The sequence below is a fragment of the Rhinolophus sinicus genome, chromosome 15 (assembly GCF_057876585.1).
Source record: "Rhinolophus sinicus isolate RSI-liver-muscle chromosome 15, RSI-T2T, whole genome shotgun sequence".
Classification (NCBI taxonomy): domain Eukaryota; kingdom Metazoa; phylum Chordata; class Mammalia; order Chiroptera; family Rhinolophidae; genus Rhinolophus; species Rhinolophus sinicus.
The window spans coordinates 29,122,535-29,145,708 of record NC_142515.1 but is presented as its reverse complement, the minus strand read 5'-3'; the positions used below and the strand labels follow the sequence as shown (position 1 = coordinate 29,145,708).

Sequence of the window (23,174 nt, the reverse complement as noted above, 5' to 3'; positions counted from 1 at the left end):
TTAGTGGTTGGTGTCTTTTGATGAACAGAAGTTTATAATTTTAATGAAATTCAATTTATCATTTTTGCCCTTTATGGCTCTTTTTAATGTCCTGTTTAAATAGTTGTTGCCTACCCCTGAAATTATAAAGATATTTTCCTATGTTTTCTTCTAAAAGTTTATTGTTTTACTATTCACATTTAGATTTATAATCCATCTGAAATTGATTTTTGTGCTTAGTGTGGGGTATAAGGTTCAAGATTCATATTGTTTCCATATGGTTATGGAATTGACCAGCATTATTTATTGAAAAGAATTGGATCTCATAGCATTTTAACTTAAAATAATTGTAAAACACAAAACTGAGACATAAATGATATGTGCTTCTAATGTACGCGTGAGATGGTTTCCATTATCTTCCAGTTAACTACATGCTTACATTTCATGGTTCATGCCATTCCTCATTAGCAAATTAGTGGTAGGGTTGAAGTTTTTTAATAGCAGCCTAACTATACTCTCACCACATCAAAGGTACATTTAAAAATAAAACAATTCTAGAGTAAATATTCATAACAATATCGGCAATATAAAAGTAAAAAAGCTAAACTACAAGTAAATGAGGACAAGAATATTGCCTTTTTTGTTCATTGTTGTATATTCATTGCTTAACATGAATCCTGGCACACAGTAAACAATCAATAAATGTTGAACAAGTGAATGCAAAAAGCGATTTTTGGTGCACAAGCACCTTATTAGGCATTGAGAGATTCCACGTAAGTTAATGTTCCACATAAACAAACATTCTTTAAAAGCAGTAAATTTGGGGGGGAGGGGAGTTATCACTGTGTGAGGGATATAAATGATAAATGTCTAACTAGTGAAAAAAAAGAGGCTATATCTTATATATTCTGGATTCAAATTCTTGGATTTCATTCCTACTCTTCAAAATACTAATTTTATGACCTTGTAAAGTTACATAATTTCTTTGTGTATCAGTTCTCTTATCAATAAAAAGGGAATAATAATAGAATATTCTTTATAAGGTTCTTTTTAAGCTTAAGTGAGATTTTGTAGACAAACTGCTCAGGCCATAGTGAACGTTTAATACTATTTTTTTATGTTTTAAAATAAAATAGCCATATGGATGCAAAAAATAAATAAAAGCAGTAAATTTCTATTTCAATTATTTTTGATGAGAGTCTTACTAAAAATAGACACATTTCTTTGCCTTCTCAAATAAAAAGTATAACAAATATAAACATTTCTTGATTTGTCTTGGTCATCTTTAGGGATACTAAAAAAGTACTATAAGTAATTTCTAAGAAATGTTGTCATTGCTCCAAAACAAACTGCTTATTCTTTTATTGATAAAGAAATATTCCGGACAGGGCAATTATAGGAATTTAGACAATGGCAATATATACTTTAATTAAAGTGATCAACAATGACAATGTAAAACAGAACTGAAAGCAGCATTTCCTAAACGACTGTCGTTTGGGATGGTGAGTCATGAAGAAAGTAAATCATGGTCAAATAAGTTTAGGAAATCCTACATACTGTGTCCCTCTCTTGTAAATTCACAATTTCATTAGCACATTAAAGGCTTTGAGAAGTGTATCTCTTTCCCCCCCCAAACCTGTTGGAGTACTGAATACTTTTCACAAGTGAAAAGCTCTTACTGTCCTGCAAAAGCAGTGTTCTATGGCACATAGTTTAAAAACACTGAATTATCTGGACCAGTACTGTATTACATTAATGTATGGATGCCTAGAACCGTGTGGTTAAAACAGAGGGCTATGATAGCAAATAGCTATGCCTCTCAGTAGAGAGATTAAATTTAAATATTACAATGTAAATAATACAAAAATGATGAAAAATAGTAGTAAGTTTTCAAAAATAATTTGTTAAACTTCCTTTTTTATAAAAACACATTCAGATGACTTTGGAAGGATAATAATTACTAGAGGATTAATGCTGCTTAGATGCAGTAAACCAGTCAGTCAGTCATACAGAATAACTTGTTTTTAAGAAGCATGAAACGGTAACACAGGATTGCTAGTGAAGAATGAAAAGATTTAAGTGTGAAATTAAAATACCAGCTCATGTGGAGTTCAAATCCTAGCAGTTGTCAGATTCCTTAGTGAATCATCAAGGCTATTGTTATTGAGCCACAGTATGCATAGTTGGAGAGAAATAAAGAATATATTCGCTACTTTTTTCCCTTAGTAATACACCGTAAATGAGATGGGAAAAATTTGAAGGGGAGAGATTTTAATAAAATGATCAAGGTAAGTTCTGTATTTTCTATGTGTTGTAAAGAGTGTCTCATTATTAAAAAGGAAATACAGTTGAAGTGACTTTTTTTCAAGATCATTGCACCTTAAGACAGAAAATCTAATACCAAAATAAGGACCTTAAAACAAAGTCAAACTTCCCCCAAAGAAAATAGTGGCTTTTACTATTTAATGGTACTAAAAATGTGATGAAAAAAGTTTTAAGTTCTTCAGAACTTAAAGAAACTTTTTGCCCAGATGGTTTACTTTACAAGCCAGCTTAACTGTAAGCACCTACAGATACAAAGGGAGAAGGGTAGGGGAACAAAAGCTACTTTGTTCAGTTGGTCTTTTTTACCTGACACCAAGTCCATCCTAGCAGGCAAGGGAAGAGTTTTACACCTAAATATATTCTTTCTCCTGCCATTACTTCTTTGATCTGACATAATTTAAAGAAACACATTTGTGACCCTACACGTGCGTCTTGTTATTAATGGTACGCAGGGAAGATTCTCTGCCTCCAGCTGAATTCATGGACCGTTCTGAATATTAAGCCAGTCCTTTTTAGTGTTTTTTTAACTTTATCAGTTCCTGGAACTTGACTTGCTCTATGTGTATCCTGATCCAGTACTATCTTGTTTGTTCAGTTAGGACCAGAGTATAGTCAGTAAGATTTTTTTAAAGAGGCAACCCATAAAACTACTCACTTCGCAGATCTGTTTTCTTATTATGTATGTCATCAACATATATGCCATTTTCTTTCATGATAAATTCCAAATCTGGGCTTCTCGATACAACATACTAGAGGAAGAGACTAAGCAACCATTAGACCTGGCTATTAACTCATTTGACTACGTTTATATCTACCACTTTGTAGAGAAGTCTATTAGGAATGATTTGGAGCTTTTTATTGATTTGTTTCCCTCTTGGCCTTCAACTCCATGGACAGGAATTTGTTATAACATAGATTGCTTTGCCTAAACGTCTTACATGCCCTTACATAAGAGATTCTAATTTAGGGACCGTGGATTGGTCCCTAGGAGATTTGTGCAAAATTTTGTGTGTATTTTTCTGAGAAGAGGATCTAATGTTTTGAACAGATTCTCAGACTCATCATATATGACCTAACAATAGTTATCTAACCATCACTATTCTCGGGAAACTGAAAACTGTCCAGATTAAGACAGACCACCAAGAGCTGCCCCATTTTCAGATAGTTCTTCATTTACTTGACAAATATTTGAGCACCTGCCGAGGGTAATGCTTTAAGTGCTGGGGATACAGTGGATACTGGGGATACAGTGGTGAGCAGGAATGGCAAGATCCCGCTCTCCTCATCTTACTTTGTTAGAGGGAGATCCACAACAAACAGTGATAACTTCAAATAGCTTTAGATAGAATTTCAAATAGCTTTAGCTCCTGTGAGGAAAATAAAGAAGGTTAATGTGATAGTTACTGGGTTGTCAAGGAAAACCTCTAAGGAGGCAACATTTGAAGAGATGCCTGAATAAAATTGGGAGATACAGGGAAATAGCATTCCCGGCAGAGGGAAGAGCAAGTCAAAATCCTTGCAAACGAAATTGGGAAGATTATCAGAGCCAAATCGTGTAGGGCCTTATTAAGGAGTTTAGGATGTAAAGTATGATGGGACACCCTTCAAGGGTTTTAAGCAAGTTAGTAGCATGCTCTGATTTTCATTTCTAAAAGATTGTTCTGGCTACTGTAAGGAGAATAGATTGAAACAGGATAAAATTATAATCAGGAAAACAGACGATGACTTTGGTAGTGCGGGCTACAGATGCTTGATTGCTATTGCTTAATTACTGATGATGCGGTTCATTATATTTCCCAGTGGCTTCTTCATATGGGCTCAGAAGTTTCTGTTTTTGGTATTAGAAATAGTTGGATTTATCCTGAGCCATTACTAGTTTGTTTTTGTCTTAGGAATACTGTGAATGATCCAACTAATCATTGTCTTTTTAATTTTGGAGGAGCTAGAAAACTCAGGTGTGTAGGATAGCATCACATGCATTTTATGTACTAACCTCATTTCCTCTCCTACCTTCACTTTCCCCTGGCCCTAACTTTTCTCAGTTACTAAGTTGTATTTATCATGTATGTATTTTTGTAACTTGCTTTAAAAATCCCTTTGGCACAAGCAGTGTGCAAATAAATTAAATATTTATTAGTGGAATCCTAAAGCTGCAGTAAAAAGAATACGTATGTATGGATTTTCATTTATTTCTTCCTTTACTCATTCATTTCTTCAACAAATGTCTATTGAGTGCCTACGATAGCCAGCAACGGGGGAAACAGAATTGAGCAGTAGGCAATAAAATAAGACCTAGACAGTTTGAGAGATGAATTACTTGGGATCAATGAAGGTAAAGTGAAAAAAAGATAAAGACTGTTAGGTTCAGAAAGATACCTTGCTAAAGGGTAGAAATTAAGGAGTATAAAAGAAAGCTACTGAGGTATCCGAATGGTGTGCTGAGAAGGACACAATTGTGTAGGAAATCAGGAAACAAGGTGGAATCCTGCTTCTCTTAATAACTACTGTACACCTTTGAGAAAGTGTTTCCTAACTCTATGTTAATGGTTTAATGAAATCTGTGAGGAAAAATGTACATTTAACTTCTGGAAGAGACCTTCTTCATGGTATGCTTAATCTTTAGTGCTAAAGTTAGTGAATTGTGTGACACTTGCTTTGCAGAGGTCATTAATTGATTAAGTCATCAGTTACCATCTCTCTGTACTTAGCATACTTCCTCAGGGTGAATGCAAGGATGGAGTGCCAGATGAAGAGCATAGTTCTCTCCACAAATAATGCTTCATAAGGGAAGTAGCCTGGGCACCCTCCTGCTTATTCTCATTATCCCCCTCACCTACTACTTTCACTTTTTTTACATGGTCTGGTAATCCCTCTCCACAATGCCCCTAAATGGTTGTAAAGTTTAAGAAAGAAATTCAAATGTACTTCACCATAGAAAGATAGGAGAACCTGATAAAGATACACTTGAATTTGACTCAAAATGAACAACTTTGGATTCTACCTAAAGGGACATGAACAAGCCTTGAAGTTATAAAGGAATTGTTTGGCCATAATTCTTGCCATGGAGACTGGGCGTCTGCCAAGACTTTACTTTGAAATTTCTGTCTTCTGTTTCTAATCTTAAGGCATCATAACATACAATTCTTTTGCCACTAGTCCAGTTTATTCTTTTATGATGAGGAAGAAGGCACTTTTAAATAACAATTATTTCCACTATAATTAAACAAATCTTCTTTTGTTTGCATTATATTTGTTACTATATTGTATACACATTCTGCTTGCTTAAACTTGCCCCTGTGACTACTTCACAGGAACTTTCTTTAGAAGTTTTAAAGTCTTTGACTTCTTAAAGTATTAATGGGATTTGCCAAAGTTGTAGTATCTGAATGCTTCACTAGATATAGTAGCAGGACAACAAGCTTGTTCACACAGCTCCTCCAGCAAGCATTTTTTTTCCTTAGACAATCCTAAACTCATTTGAAGTGCCAAAGAATTAAAGGAAGATGTATTTGGGTTTACTCTTGAATATAACAAGACTAGACATCTCACAAAGTTTACCTTAAGGTCCAGATATTAGAAAAGTATGCTGCCCTTTGGGAGAGCTTAGATTATAAAGGATTAGCCTGAACCTAAATGTCTTTTGCTTTTTGTTCCCGTGTCATAATTCTGGTACTTTACAGTTTATGTGCTTAACTATGTACGTGATTCATGCTCATACCTTCAGTTACTGATATAAATTTTGAACTCAGATTCTTGTGATTATTTTAAGAGTAAAGGTTAGAGAGGCCCTGTCTCCAGATACAGTCACATTGGGAGTTAGAGCTTCAAAATATGAACTTTGAGGGGACACAATTCAACCATAACACATAGACTAACAAAACGGAGAGAACTTGTCACCAGTAAATGTTAAAAGAAGCTATTTAGAGAGAAGGAGCATGATGTTGGTTAGAAATCTGTATCTACATAAAGAAAGGAAAAGTTTCAGAAAAAGAATAAATAAAGGTTAAAAAAGAAAAGGTTAGAGCTGTTTTGTAGTTTGGAAGATTAACCCTCTAATTTGATTTTTTGGAAACCAGAAAAACAAATAAGCAAACAAAACACCATGATAATTACAAAAATAATACATGCCCACTGATTTTTAAAATTTTTTATTTTTAAGGCATTAGAGACTCACAAGAAGCTACAAATATAGTTCAGAGAGGTCCTATGTACACTTTACTAGGCTCCCCCATGGTAATTTTTTATATAGCTATCTATGATTATCAAAATTAGGAAATTGACATTGCATGCTCGCTATTTAAAACAATGGCAAAAAAATCAGGCATGTAGAAGTGTATAAAGAGAAAGCTTTCCTCTTCAATTTCTCACGGTCATCAGTGTGTTTCCCTGCAGACCTTTAATAATCACTTAAATACAGAGACATGCACCCACTTGTGTGCACACATGTAGAATTATTTGCTTTTTTGGGGGAAATGGATCATTTATGCTATAATTTACATTTTTCATGCAACGCTACATGATTTCATATTGGTAAATATCTGTTTTATTTTTCATTTCTTCATAATGTTCTATAGTATAAATATGCAATAATTTATTAAACAAGTCCTTTTTTGTATGGAGTCTCCAGTTTTTCTACATATAAATAATGCTGCAGTTAATATTCTCAGACATGTATATTGAGCACTTAACGTATTTCTATAGGCCTTGTAGAAGTGGGATTACTGCGTATTGCCAAAATATCATATATTTATAGTATAAAAAGTATACTAGTCAGAATTATTTTTGAAAGAAGTGCTTAAGTTAGCAATATTTCAGTAAACAAAATTAATAAATGTATGGGAAAAATTATTCGTGTTAAGTGCATTTGGGCAAGTATGGAATATTCCCTATTTATAATATAAGCCTTTTTATACTGTGATTAATTTTGAGGTAAATTTTCAGTGTTATGCAAGGAATAAGTCTTTGTCTCCATAGGCTGGGAATTACAATCCAGTGCATAATGTAAGAGAGGCAGTCTCAAATTTAAATGCTTTTAGTTATTAATCTTGCTATTTTTTTCACTGAAAGTGATAGGTTAAAATTTTTTAGAGAAGTCTGTCAGCAATAAAAGATAGTGATATTCTGGCCTTTGATAAATATTACACATTCATTATTAGATAATCATCTCAGTATTGGTACTATCCAATTATTCTTCCTCTCAAAATTCACATTTTTACCAAATTTTCTGTTTTATAAGAAGTAATGTTTTTTCTCTAATTGTTGCTTTATTTTATTGAATGAAAATGTTCCTCTTCTTTTCTGTTACAGATTTCTTTGAGTTGGGAGAATAGTTTATGAGAAATTTACATATTTAAATACTTTGCCAGAAAAACAGCAAAAACACATGTTTATTTCATACGATAATGAGTATTATAGCCAGAAAGACCATATTCTCTGTTACGATGTTTTTGCTGTATAAAACAAAATTCCCTAGACTGCCTATATATTTGCCATATCCAGTGTGAATCTTAAAAGTGTTCTAAAAAACCTTACCAAGCATTTTTTTGAAAGCAGATTGGTTACACATACAAATAAAAGGAAATCTTGTGTAAATTAAGCCAACCTAATCTAAGTTGTTCAAGCACTTAATTTATAAATTGAGGAAATTAGATTCTAATTCTACTTTACATATAAATTTAAAAAAGACACTTAATCTCTCTGAAGATCAGTTTCTCCTTTTATAAAGTATAGGCGAGCCTGCACTTCGGTGGAATGAGTTGTTCAAGTGAAAAGATACACACAAATATAACTAATGGTCTGAAATAGAGATAAAGAAAAATTAACAGTCGGTTAATCAGGATCCACTATAGCTAATCTATGTGTGAAAGACTCACAGCCTCAAAATATATTTATGAAAATCTTTTCCACTGGTTTAAATTAAAAGCTTTTTCTTGTGCATAATCTCTCTGCTTTTCCTTTGTGGCTAGGTTTTGTCACAGAAAAGACACAATCCTTAAACTTTTGCTTCTCAAAGTGTTCTGTGCAATATAATTTAGTTCAGTTGAACAAGCTTTTATTGAGTACCCTAAGGGAGAAAGAAGAGCTATTATCCTGCCCTTGAACGACTCATAACTTGGTTGGAAAGTGAAAGCAAACATAGCCAAAAAACTGGTTATAACCGTATGTACATACTCCAAACTTGAGGAAGTTGTCAGTGGCCCACAGAGCCACCCATCCTCTCAAATTTAGATGACTCAGGCAATTCAACACCGCTAACATTCAGCCAGCACTTGGAAGGGATGCATTCTGCCATACACAGACACACACACACACACACACACACAGGGTGCCAAAAATGTATACACATTTTAAGAAAGGAAAAAATATTAAAATTGTAATAATATATACCAATAACAAAAGATGAATGCAAGTCACGTTTGACTTCTGCAATTACAAGAGGTGCTCAAAGTGGTTACCATCAGCGTCCAGACATTTCTGATGACAGCAGACTACTGCTTGAGCAATGTTGACCGAAGTATCCATTTGTAGACATTTTTTTTGGCACCCCAGGGATAGATTAGATAGATAGATAGATAGATAGATAGATAGATAGATAGATAGATAGATAGGATAGATATCTATCCTATCTATCCATCCATATATTAAAAGAAATTTAGATTAGTGTCTCTTAAGATCCAAGTGGAAATATATATAGTCATGATGAAAATTTTTACTAATATATGTCAAAAGGATGAAATTGTTGAAGGGATTATTTGATTTGAGAATTAAGCATTTATAGTATTTTTGCCGGAACTTCCTCCTTAGGTGTACATTATAATGCTTAGTACTTAATGTTAAGTGACAGGTTAGTCCGTAGAGTGTTTTACAATTTATAGTTCTTTTTCATTGACTCTCACATTTTCTTAAATTTTAAATCACCTTTCAGTTACCTTTAGTCTGTGATTCAGTGATTCTCTTGGTCATGAAATCCTAAGACTTGAAAATTGGAAGGAACTTCAGAAAAATCTAACCAAACCTCCTGGAAGCTCTCTCCTTAACCAGGACTCTTGCTGCTGCTACAGTTTCTTGATGGAGCCTACGTTCAAATAGAGGCTTGCCTGCCCTTTTGAAAACCTCAGAGCAGCCTTCACCACTTCTTCCTGGACCTGATCAGACATAGTCGTATCTGACACTTCCCAACCATGCATCCATCATTCTAGAAGATTAAAACATTTGATTATTCAGTATAGTTCAGTACTTTCTCCCTACTCTTTCCACTTTCTTACTCCACTCTTTCCCACCTCCCCAACCTTTTTCCTGTTTATTCGCTCCTTGGTTTGTGGACACTTACATTTTCACTTCTTCTAGCCCTCTTACACCTTCATTCCTGTGTAAATGGCCCTACAGCTTCAACTGTGGGGCAGAATGTTTTCTTCATCTCCTTGTCCCAGAATTCTGAGGATACTGCCAGCCCTGTAGCCCTCTCTAGTGGTAGCTACATATTCTGTCACGTGCTCCACAGCGTTAAGGAGAGATTGCTTTTCTCCTGCTTCCCCGTTTTCCATTTACAGACCACTGTCCTTCCACTCTTGAGTGAAAGCTCCAACCCCTTTGAGCCTCCTCATTCTATCACCATCAACCTCTCACTGTTGCTTTGCAATCAGTTTACCTGTATTCACACTCATTCTCATTTCCCTTCCTTAAGACTCATGATAGGTAGCCATTTTATTCAAGGTGCTCTCATCTTCCTATGCCCTTGACCCCGTCTTTCCTATGGGACTTTATTTCATTATTCATCTACCTTTCCTCTGCCTTATCCTTTTCCTGACTACCTCAGCTTAAAAACATGTTCACATCTTTCTTATTTGAGAGAGAGGAGGGGAGGGAGGCAGGGAAAATATCTGTTCTAGTCTCATTCTAGCTATTTCCAGCCTCTTTTCTTCTCCTTTGCATCCGGTTTCCTTAAAAGAATGATTTATCATTGATCATATGCTTATTTCCTCATTTCTCATCCATTCCTCATTCCACAACTCTCTGCTTTGCCAGACTGCTGAAACACTATTCACTTAGTTCACTGGGGAAAGCCATTAGATGTTGTAGCCCTTATTTTACTGGTTCTTTCTGCTGCATTTGATAATGTCGATTATGTCCTCTTTAAAATCTTTCTTCTTCAAAGGCTATACTCTGACGTTCTTTTTCTGTGTCTTTTGTGGCTTCCTTTTCTACCCCCTAGATGTTGGTATCCCTAAGGTTTCTGTCCATAGAACACTGCTCTCTCTACACTTTACCTGGGTGAACTCATGCACTTTCATCTTATCTCTGGCACAAATGCTGTATGACCTAGATACATATCCAGTTGCTTGGTAGACATTTTCACGGGGATGTGTATCTCACATCCTATGTGACCAAAACTGTCAACATATCATCTTCCTGTATTCTCAAATCATATCTTCCTTTTCTGTTCTTTATTTTGGTTGATGGCACCACTCTACTGTGTTCCACATCGACTCAATCATCATGTCTTAGGGATGTTTTCTCCTAAATATTTTCCAACCTATCCTCTTCTTTCCATCCTAACTACCTGCCTACCACCTATCCAGCCTCTTCTCTCTATACCAACTACCTAACTTGTCTGTCCCAGTGTAGTTCAAGGTTATCACAACAGTCTCCTGATTATTTTTCCTGCCATTACTGTTTTCTCCTCAAATCCATTCTTCACAGAGCTGTTGGAGTCACATACCTAAGGGATGAATCTGACCACGTGAGCTCCCTTGTTTAAAACCTTCCACAAGTTCCTAAATCAGGCATAGTCGTACATGCCCCTTCTCCAGTCTGTCTTGTACTATTCCCTTATATTTTAATTTAGCAGCACTCAAGTACGTGACACTCCCTATAAGCACAAATGTTTCTCATCTTTGGCCCTTTTCTCATGCTGTCTGATCTGCTTGAAATACCACTGCCATTTCCTGATTCACTCCTTTATACGACTCAGTGTGGGTACTCCCCTTCTTAGGTTTGCTTCTCACCCCCGCCCAACAAAATTGAATGTTCTAATAATAACCTATGCATAACTCTATCATTGTAATTAATTAGCATGTTCATAATTATGTTTGTGTGAATATCTCTTCCATTACGCTTATGAACTCCTTGTAGCCAAAGACCAGTCGTCATCTTTTTTATGGCTGTCAAATAGAGTGCTTGTCACATGCAAACACAGTCCCTTCATTTTACAGAAGAGGAAGTTTGAGACCCAAAGTTTACAATCCCCTTAAATGATTAATTCTAAAGGAAAGTAGCTTGATTTAAAAAAAAAAACAAAAACAAAAAAAAACTGCGTTGGGAGGGAATTTAATAGGGCCTGTGTATTAATACACTATTGGTATCATATGAAATAGCACTTTTTTATCCATGTGAGAGATAATCAGTAAGCAAATAATATCCATAGAATATTGATTAGGCGAGACATTTGAGGAACTTGATTTTTCCCAACAACATGATGCCGATTTCTAACTTTCTAAAGCACCATAACCAAATACCAGATGTTTAAAAATTATTCGGAAGAAAATGCTGACTCGTTTTAAGCTGTAGTGTTTCTTGAGTATTTCCTTAAAATCGTTGAATACTCTTAATTACTCCATGTTCTTACTAAGAATTAAATTCCTTTTTAAAAATATTTATTTTCAACTAATCTGTAATTATTTAAGGAATGCTTCCAACTTTCTTACCTGTTTGTTATCCCTCTCTCCCCTTCTTTGTCCTCCTAATTATCAACAAACTTTACCTCCTCAACTGTGCTGAGGGCACTGGGCCAGGCGTTGTTTTATGTGTTACAAAGAAGAGACCCTATGGCTTGAGTTTTTTCTGGTGGCCTAATGTAAGATGTTTATGCAAAGTGTCAATGGAAACAGTTATCTTAGCAGGATGACACAACCTATTTTGCTCAGAAATGTGCTAATTTCCTGTTTAGGTTATCCAGAGGGCAGGTAGGGATTTCTTTTTGCACTACTGCACTGCAGACTCCCGTCATGCAAGCACTGTAGGACTTAGGTCGCAATCCGCTTAATTCCACTGGCTGCATTTATCTTCCCCAAAAAATAAGTCCTTCCCCTGCTGTTTCTATTTAGTTTCTCTTTTTGTATTTCACTGCTATAACCTGTAGTGCAGGTGATGCCAACAGCTCTTTTCCAATAGCTGCTTCTTAACTAAGCTGCATCTTAAAATTTGTCTGTTGCCCATTTTGAAATTCATGTGGATACTTGCATTAGCCAGAATGTCACAGTGTTGTCATTGTTACCCTGTCCTAGAAATGTTACTAAGCATTTAAGCATCAAGCCGCTAAGTAAGCCATGGCTACATGCTATGTACTCCTACTTTAGTGAATCAGCTGCAGTGTAGTTTGATAACTTCCCTTTTGTTGTATTTAATTATGCCTTGAGGCTGTAAGAAAGCTGCATTTATCAATTTAAACAGACTAAGCAGCAAGTGTTCTGACATGTTTATTGAGCAAATTATTATATCTGACCAAAGGTAAATTATATATGCAATCAGGTCTGCAAGTAACTGGATAATTAGGGGTTAATAAATTGTCTAGCATAAGAGACATGCCCTTTAGATTCTAGAAAACTGAACTAAATACATATCTTTTTAAATTGTTTAAGATTACAAAATCTATTACAAGATTAGAAAGAAATGAAATGAGGATGCAAACCTCTTAAATATGAGTACTAGCCAAGATATTGTAATATTCTTGTATTTAATAGAGACCACAAAGATCCTTATTTTCCTTGTTGCCCTCATGCTAAGTATGGTAGTCTAGCTAACTCTTCATTCCTTTGGGAATCCAAGGCCAAAATGGTAAAGGGCCTCTATTTATAGTCTAGGACATAAAACTGAGACCTTATCTCTAGAAAGCCAAGCAAACGAGATATGTATCTAAAATTCAGTTCCCTGCTCAACCAAAGATTGCTTGCAAGGACTAGAACTGAGGGTTTTACTTTTGTTACTGCCTGCTAAGGTATTACCAGAAAAACTATCCCCTTTTTCCTCTTGAGGTAGCTGGGATTTAATGGCTTTGGTTTGTTTCATTTATCTCAAATGGCCTAAATTCAATTTTAAAAAATAGAATGATAAGGTGTCTCTAGGGGGGGTGAAGTATTTAGTTATAATGTTAGTTTAGCTTTGTTTTTTCAAAAGCCAAAAGTCAGTGTTTATAAATAATGTCAAATTATAAATAATATATATTACTTGACTTACTAAAATTTTAGAGTAAAGCATGCATGACTAATTTTATTCAACACTAAAGTAATCCAGCTATTAGATTCTCCAAATTTTTATTTGCCTTATTTTAAGTCATAATTGTGGGGAGGCGGGGAGAAGAATATCCGCTTAGATTTTTACAAATTTTTGAGAAGTAGTTATTCCCTCCCTGTTTTTCTTCTTTTTTATTTTTTAATTTTTTTTATTGGGGAATATTGGGGAGCAGTGTGTTTCTCCAGGGCCCATCAGCTCCAAGTCATTGTCCTTCAATCTAGTTGTGGAGGCTGCAGCTCAGCTCCAAGTCCAGTTTCCGTTTTCAATCTTTAGTTATAGGGGCCGCAGCCCACCATTCCATGTGGGAATTGAGCCCGCAACCTTGTTGTTAAGAGCTCTCGCTCTAACCAACTGAGCCATCCGGCTGCCCCAGCCCCTTTTTCTTCTAACAGTTGCACTGTAAAGGAGTACGTAAAGAAACCCCAGCATCGTTTAGCTTCCTGCATCCAAGCAACTACTATATCCAGAAGTATGGACACATTGCATACAATTTTCTTCATTGGCATATCCACATTGTCTTTCTATGTTGTTTGAAAATTCTTCCGTCAATTCATACAGGCAGATCTTATTTCTTCATTGCTCCAATGAAGTAAAATGACTCATCAGAGAGAACTGAAAGTCTAGTGAACACCTCATCATGAATTTCAAGGTTTGATTTCCTTAGTATTGGAAGTCTGAGCTTCATTGGTAAAGTCATTACATAAAAACCAATTAGATAAGTGTGTCTGGCAGATGATGTAATGAATCTGGACAGAAAATAAAATGTATGGCCCAAGAATGTTTGTTTAACAATGTTTGATGGTGGCACCACTGGTTTCCAAAAGGTAATCTCAAGAGCAGAACTTTGGTTGTGAAATATTCTGGTACATTCCGTAGCACAAATTAAATCAGTCAATAAAATGAACTAGTCTGGCTTTCAGAGTAATTATAAGACATTATTAAAAATTCAGAGATGTCTTTATTAATAGTTTACAGTAAATAATAACATAGCCATCTTATAAGTATATAAGATGTGGGTTCAGTGTAGAACTAAAATTCTGTGTCAAAAGGTAACCTATACAGTTCATCTCAACGTATATTTACTTGGTACCTGCTACATGTCAGGTACTGGGCCAAATGTGAAGATACAGATACTAAGCAAAATAAGTCACCAGCTTCAAGGCACTTACAAAGTACATGTTTAGGGGAAGAAAAGGCACTTCAGTTATTGGGATATTGGAAGGAGACAGGGCTGAGGTAGCCATGAGTCACCCAACTACGAAAGGAATTAATTGATATTTGATTCTTTCCTGCGGAGACAGACACATTAACCCATGATATCAGTGTACTGCGGTAGAGATATGTGGAGGGTGCTATGAGGATATGAAAGAGGAACAACTAACCTAACCAAGGTCATCTGGGGAGGCCTCCTTAGAGAGGTGAATCCAGACTTCAATTTTATGAAATAAGTTACCTGGGTGAAGAAGGAACAGAAGGTGACTACATACTGAGAAGAAAATGATAAATGACCTGGAGGTAATCGTGGTTTATAGGAGAACTATGAGTGTTCTCTGATTAGGGGCTGAAATTACAAGACAGGAGAGGAAGCCAAGAAAGGTTGACCTGGATTAGGTGCAAGATAGCTTTCCATGTCATGCTAAGGAACTCGAACTTTATCTTGTAGGAGTTGGGAAGCTGTTGAATGTCTTAAGCAAGTGAACGGTGTGATCAGATTTGTATTTTAGCTGGATCGCTCTGGCAGCAATGTGAAGGTTGATGGATCTGGGGTGTTAAGAGGGAGAGGCAAAGGGGATAGGCAATACCAAAGGCCCCAAGGGGAGAGATTATGAAATCTAAACTCGGACAGTAGTAGTAGTAGTAGTAGTAGTAGTAGTAGGTTGGTGCAAAAGTAATTGTGGTTTAAAAGGTTAAAAATAATTACAAAAACCACAATTACTTTTGCACCAACCTGATGGTGGTGGTAGTAGTAATAGTAGTAGTAGTAGTAGAGATGGAAAGTAGGAAGCAAGTGAATTCAAGAAATATTTAGAAGGCTGGTTGACACAATTTAGCAATAAGTTAGATGCCGGAGTAGTGAGAGAGAAGAGTCAATGCAGACTGAATCCAGATTTCTAGTTTGGGTAATTGGGTAAGTGCTACCACTCAATTAGGTAAGATCCACTGTACAGTATCAGGAGACAGAACCAGGTACTCTCACTACTAAAGGAAAACAAGCTGCATATATATGTAATGGTATTATAAAAACCAAGATCACACTGAAGAACAGTTGACCATTGAACAACATGGGGGTTAGGGGCACTGACCCCCCACATAGTCAAAAATCCAAGTATAACTTTTGACTTCCTAAAAAGTAACTACTAATAGCCTACTGTTGACTGGAAAACCTTACCGGATAACCTTACCGATAGATAGCATAAACAATTGATTAACACATATTTTGTATGTTATATGTGTGTTATATATACTGTGTCCTTACAATAAAGTAAGCTGGAGAATAGAAAATGTTAAGAAAATCATAAGGAAGAGAAAATACATTTACAGTATTTATTGAAAAAAAATCTGCATATAAGTGGACCTGCACAGTTCAAACCCTGTTGTTCAAGGATCAACTTCTTGAGGTGAATCTACGTGAAGATACTATCTGAAATGTCTTTTTCCTATTTTGGATAATTATAGGGGTTTTTTTGTTTTTCAGAAGTAGAGGGTAAAATTCTTGTTAATTTATTAACATCTTTCTGCATTCATAAAGAATTTGTAGGGAACTTTAGTTAAATACCTATTGTTATTGGGGTAAATATACATAACATAATATTTTAAACCTCAATTGCCAAAAGAATTATTTTAAAACTCAACTATAGAAGATGCTATTAACAATATTTTTATATTACTAAATGGAGAGTCAGAAGATACTCTTAAAAGTTCATATGACAAATTCTATGCTGTTTTATACTCAAGAGAAATATTAATATAAATATATATCCACACAAAAACTTGTACTAGAATGTTCATAGCAATATTATTTATAATTACAAAATGGAAATAACCGAAATGTCCGTTAATTAAATTGATGAATGGATAAACAAAATGTGGTATATCCATACAATGGAATATTATTTGGCAATAAAAAGGAATGAAGTACTGAAACATGCTACTCCATGGGTGAACTTGAAAACATTATGCAAAGTGAAAGAATCCAGTTACAAAAGTCTACATGTTATATGACTCCTATTTGGGGAGTGCCTGCTGATGGGTATAGGAGACTTTGGGGTGATAAAAATGTTCTAAAAATGACTAAGATGGTTGCACAACTCTGTGAATATACTGAAAACCATTGATTTGTATACTATAAAAGGAAGAATTGTACAGTTTGTGGACTATATCTCAAAGATGTTTTTCAAAAAATTTTTAAAAGGTGGTATAACAAGAAATAGAAGTTTAATTATATTAATGTTATAAAAGCAAAATAGAGAAAAATTATGATAGCTGCCAAAAATAGGAAAGGGGTATAAGTAAGATAAACCCTTTTATGTGATAGCTGCAAGATGATAAAAAAAAATTAGAAAAATAAGCATATTTAGAGATAATGGGGTATAATCAACAGAATTAAAAACAGAAGGGGTTAAATATGATTGCTTCTGATCAAAAAGTTCAAGATAAAGCAAATATGGATTGTATAAATCTAATTATGTAGATTCCACATTTTGCCTCTTTTCCCCCCAAATTTCAAGCCCACTTAGTAGTTATTTAGGACTAGTGCATAGCTTAACATCAGAAATCGTTTAAGAACATTGTGCTGCTGTGTGCCGTTCACTTGAGAGAAGTGACTTGAAGAGACCAGAGCCTGTCCACAGCCTCTGCAGCACAGCGTGCATGCGGGCTCAAGGCTGCTTCTGCTCCTCCCAGAGGCAGCCGGAGAGCAGGTTTGGCAAATGGGACATCGGCAGAGGGCCGGTGTGGGCTGGGGGTCAGGTGTAGCACAGCCCAAAGGCTGCATGAGGGCAAAGAGGGAAGTGGGTGGAAGCACAGTCCTGCTTTTTTTATAGCTCGGTCCTAGCCCTTTTGGCTGCTCCTTCCAATTCTTCTTCTGTGCAGCATGTGGAGTTTCCAAATGTGTTTTCCCACAGCTGGAAAAGAGGGTAAAGCCAAGTGCTCTAAAAATCATATGGAGCTCATCATTTGATTTAAACTTCTGGTGTTTAGAAAAAGGACTTGTATTTTCCCCATTGTGGCTAATTTAGTAAGACCCATTTTTCTTGAACCCCCAGTGCCTAATTACTCATATTTCTTCCTTAAAGCTGTATTATGGTTTAGGATTTTTGTTGTTGTTTAAATCTCAGAAGCACTCTAGGAACCCTTGCTTTGGCTTTGTTTTTTGGAGGCAAAGGAAAAATGATCTCCTGGTTTACTTTTGGAATCTGCAGAGTACCTCTGAGGTCCCAGGTGGATTTGGTGTTTGGAAAAGGGACTTTGGGGGACTAAGGTTGACCCTGAGCCCCCAGGTCACTGTTCACATTTACAAAAGCAAACCTGGTATCCCCAATTGCTTTTCTCTTGAGGTTGGCTTAACTTTATTTATCTTCTGTCTTGGGTCACCGCCCCTGAGGTGCTTCAAAAGCAAAACCCAAAAGACCCAAAACAAAGAAAGCTAAACCAGATTCAAGGAAAAAATGACCTGGCACTCTGGGTTCACTTTTACAAAGGCAAAAAGTCACTTCAAGTTCCATAGAATGGTTTTAAGTCGGCCTAGATTCATTGTGTCATTTGCACAAAGTGATCTCAACAGGTCTGAGACCCCAAGTTTCTTGGGTGTACATCTGGAGTGAGACTTAGGATGGGAAACTGTCAGCAAACTAAATGTGATGACACAAACGAATTCTTCAGTGATTCTGAAGTGATTCAACTGTTTTGAGCATATAAATGGGACCACCCATGCAACCATTTCTTTCCTTAAGCTGAATCTTTTTGTTTGCTGGACACACACAGGGAACGCTGAGGAAGTGAAACTTACAACTCACTTACAAATATTGGCATAAATCCACTTTATGTTATCAGATTAGTTATGAAGGATACTTTTGAATCCTTGGTGAAAAAAAGTTAGGATACTAATTTTAGGTAATCTTATAAATCATGATGAGATAGAACTGAGGCACATTATTTGGCTGTTCATTTTTATATGATCCATACTTTGCTTACTTCCCAAAAGGATTTAAGGTGGAATTACTTTATTTGACTATTTGAACAAACCCATTTATAGAACTTAATACCAATTTTCATTATAATATGCCTGACTTTATCCTTTAATAAGTAATTGTAAAATTGCTTTTGGATAATCTAGGGGAGATTTTTGTTTTTGTTCATATTTGATCTACATCTTTGAATTTCAGATGTATGTGTTAACTAATAAATTCATCTGTTGAGACTATGTCTTACTATTTATTTACAAGACAGAGGTTTTGTAAGATTAATAACAAATGCATTGTTTATGTACTGCCATCTGAAGGAAGCAAAACTTGAGGTAGAAAAGTGAGGTTTTCCATAATTTAGGTTTTAATATTTAAGGACATAGTGCATCCTGTGAAACCTGGCCAAACCATTGCCTGGCAGTCCCCAAGGCCGTGACAGTGTGTGTGGAGTGAAGGTGAGTGTCAGTGGTTGTACCTGTCATCACTCCAGTTTCTTGTCCCTTCCTGTCACACTCTGGCGCCAGAGCAGTCATGTTCTTTTTAAACCATCCCAAAGACCAGGGACCATGCATCTTGGTGAAAGCAGGCATGGAGACAGCTTGTAGAAATTGGCTTGGTGCATAAATCGGCCCTGGCGTAGTGTTAGGTAGGACCCAGGAGTAACGTCCTAGTACTGTGTTACGTCTTTTACATCAGTAGAGCTAACTGTACTTTAAAAAGTGAAAAAGGGCCTTACAACCGTTATGGATAAGGGACACTAGTAGACCCCTCAGAAATGTTAGTGCTTCTTTCTTTAGAAAGAACATTTAACTCACTCCACATTAGACCCAATGCTTTATTGTGAAGGACTGTATCTTCTTTACCAATGCTCCAGTTAAAGCCTGGGAGAGGTAGAAGGAAGGAAGTCAGTTGACTGCATTCACTTGCCCGAGTTTGCTTGCAGGCCAGCACTGGCCTTTTTCAGAGAGCTGTCAGCATAAACCACAGTACCTGTAGGGTGCTCATTTTTTGAACTCATGAAGCCTAAGAAAAAAGCTCCCAAGTAAACTTCGAATAGTGGTCTGGCATTGTCAGTCAGTTATTTCTTGTATATCTACTGAGTAGTTACACTCCGTTGGACACATTTTATGAGTCTTCCTGCCTAGCTTTGTGAAGTTTCTTTCTATTTACTTATTAAATGCAGTATTACGCATTTGAAAAATCCTTACACACATAAAAATGAGAAATCAGAATATGAGATCAGCATGCTTGCTGGCCTCATATTTCCTCTCCACCTACATCCATGTGTCCTTTGGGTCATAAACACTGAAATGGTGCTCAAGTCTACAGCCACTAGATTCATGGGCTGAGAATAATGAGCAAGCAGTTCCTAGCTCCTACATAAATCAGTAGTTTCTATCTTACTTAATATTAAATTGACAGTCGCTTCCTCCTGTGTTACTGTAGTTTAAATTATTGGGATTTTGTGTAAATAGTTTTCTTTATAATTCTTTCATGTTATAATTTTTTCTTCATAATTTTTATAATATTTTTCATCAAAATGTTGTTTCCTTGTTAACTGTCTGCCTCTCCACTGTCCCCACTTATAATGTCAACTCTTTGAGGACAGGAACGTTGACGCGTTCAATACTTTGGTGTCTAGCACAGAAAGCAGCTCATTAGAGGTGGGCACTCAATATCTGGTGAATAAATAAATGAATATTATCTAGATCCTTGACTCTTTAATCCACATTGGTAATACAGTCCTTAGCCATTAATGTACAGATTTATGCAAATTTCCACAGAAAGCTATAAGTTAACTCTGCACAATATTTCTGCAAAGTATTAGTGTAAATTTGAAAACATGTAGATTAGATTTGTCTACATGTGGACAGGTGGGTTAAATTTTGTGGTTCCTGTAATTTCCAAAGATAAGCGATTTGCGTAGGGGTCTCTGACCATATGTGGAAATTGTAAACATAATATTTCTTTATCTAGGAAATCTGTTTTTGTGCTGTAAAAGAACCAGTTCTGTATTCACAGTTGGAGTTGGTGTAGGTTTTAAATTAATTAAGTGGGCTCCTCCTTTCCCACCTGGGGGTAGATCAGCACCAGAGAAAAACAGACTTATTTTAAAGCCTCTTCCTCTTGCAAATCCCAAAGGTCATGTTGCCAATGCCTTTTGGAAAGAAAGGGAGATTACAGCCAGTATACAGTTATTAAGTGTTTCTTTCTGCTGACTGCGCGCATGCCCACACACAGTTGTGCAAACACACATACCTGAAAAAGGGATCCTTCAAAATGAGGCTTTTGTTTAACAACTCTGTGAGGCGCGTTCATTATCAAAATTTATTTTAATATATAAATATGTAAACATTATTTCTAACTCTTGAGTTACTATATATCCATTGTAGAATATTATGACCATAAAGAAGGCAATAACAATTAATCCATAATCCCACCACACAAATAACAGCCATTCTTAACATATTCTCAAATTTTCTTCCAGTCTTTTTTGATGGGTTTTTAATGTCATTTTAGTAGCAACATTTATCATAAGCGTCTTCCCAGGCTATTTAAAATTCTGTGTAGACGTCGATTTTAATAACTACATATTTGTCTTATCTCACTACTTAATCATTATTTTAATACTGAGATTTAGGCTGTTTTCAGGGTTTTTTTCTTGTTTTATTGATAAATAACATTTTTGAGATTAATATCATTGCTCATAAATTTTTGTCCACCTTTGCTATTGTTTCCTGAAATTAGATTCCTAGAAGTATGATTGCTGAGTCACAGGGAATGGCCATTTTTATAAGGTCCTTAAAAACATATTGCAAAATCACATTCCAGGGAAGTTACCAATTTACATATTCACCACCAGAGTGTATGAAAGTAACTTCTCCTTGTGAAAGGAAAAATGTACTTGTTACAATAGTCAAAAATTAAACAGATTTTAAATAAGTTCCCTTTCCTTTTTTTAGACAGTATATTCTTTTAACATTTTATCAGTGTAGTTTCTGTACCAGTGTTTTAAATTTTGGTATGCCCTAGAATGTCCGAAAGAGAACAAAGTAGCTTTTAATATTAGCAGTTAATATTGTCTTGATACAATTTTCCTCTTTTTACAAGAAATGCTCTATTAATAGCTATACAGTCAAATGGGAAAAGAGACAAATAAGTGCATTACCTTCCTAAGGAAGAGCTAGTTTCTTGTAACCTTTCTTTAGATTTTAACCACCCTATAGGTTTTATCCAAACTCTCACATATCCTATGAGTAAATGCAAATGCTTCCTTCATTCAAAAGCAAAAGCAATATACTCTTTATGTATAAAGTGAGTTTAAAACAAAGAAGAAAGAATAATATAAAAACTGAAGGAAGGTAGTAAGTAAAGCATTTAGCTTTCTGAAACAATTCGAATGGGGATAGGAAGTTGGTTTTAAATGGCTTAAAGGGGATTAGGGTTTTAAAGTTGGATAAGGAGTTTGGTGCTTTGGTTTAGGTCTAGCATTGCTTTTAAAAGATTACTTCCGTATTTGACAACAATTCTAACTGGAGATTATAAAGCAAATAGTCAATTTTAAAACAGCACGGAAAACAAGAGGGGTTTTTTTTGTTGTTGTTTGTTTATACAAAATGATCGCCTAGAGTTAACATGCTGAGTCCTGAAGACCTCATTTCATAATACTACTGAGGATCTATCACCAGGGAGAATCCAGCAGAGGTTGTTTAATGCACTTAATTGAGATTATCTGAGCTTTTGGTTTAAATTACTTTGGGAAAGTCTAGGTGCAAATGGCTTCTTAGAAAGGTAAACATACTTAACCTCTAAGAGAAAAGGTTCAATTTAAGTTCTTTAAAATTCTTCAGTTAGTAGCACCAAACCTTATTAATTAAATTTGAGTATGAACTGAATAATGTGTAAAAATTAAATCTCTGTACCTCAGTGTGTTAAGAATGTTTTCATTATTTTACAATTATTTAAAAATGCAACCAAGTACTTTATTAGAAAAGCAACCCCTGACAATTTTAGTAATGTCAAAAGTAAAAAGATAGTATGTACTATTTTGGTTATAAAGTGTGTTAATGAAGTTTTAAAAATGAATTTCCTTATTGTGTTCCATCTAAGAAGCAGGTCATATTAAAATGGATCAAGAGTGGTGTATACTTTATGTATAAGCTGTAGGTAAATAGTGAAAAGTTGGTTTAATATTTTCCCCATCTCCCTCAGCTCCTTGACCTGTTTATGGTTTGGGATTGGTCTACTTACCTAGCTGATTATGGACAGCCAGCTTCTAAGTACCTCCGGGTGAATCCAAACACAGCTCTTACTCTTTTGGAGAAGTGAGTATATTTGAAAACTTTTTTGCTTAATATTTTAGCATTTTGTGATTCAGTGATAATTGAAGAACTAGGT

At 35.5% G+C, this 23,174-nt stretch overlaps 1 protein-coding gene across 5 annotated transcripts in view; it reads left to right on the top strand.

The window, feature by feature from the left end:
* Positions 1 to 23,174, top strand: part of EXOC6 (exocyst complex component 6) — a 166,993-nt gene that overhangs the window by 141,514 nt on the left and 2,305 nt on the right. For all 5 annotated transcript variants that reach the window (XM_019739513.3, XM_019739530.3, XM_074339380.2 and 2 more), the window contains exon 21: positions 22,989 to 23,101. In XM_019739513.3, coding sequence (XP_019595072.2) covers positions 22,989 to 23,101 — 113 coding nt within the window. The remainder of the gene's footprint in view (positions 1 to 22,988; positions 23,102 to 23,174) is intronic.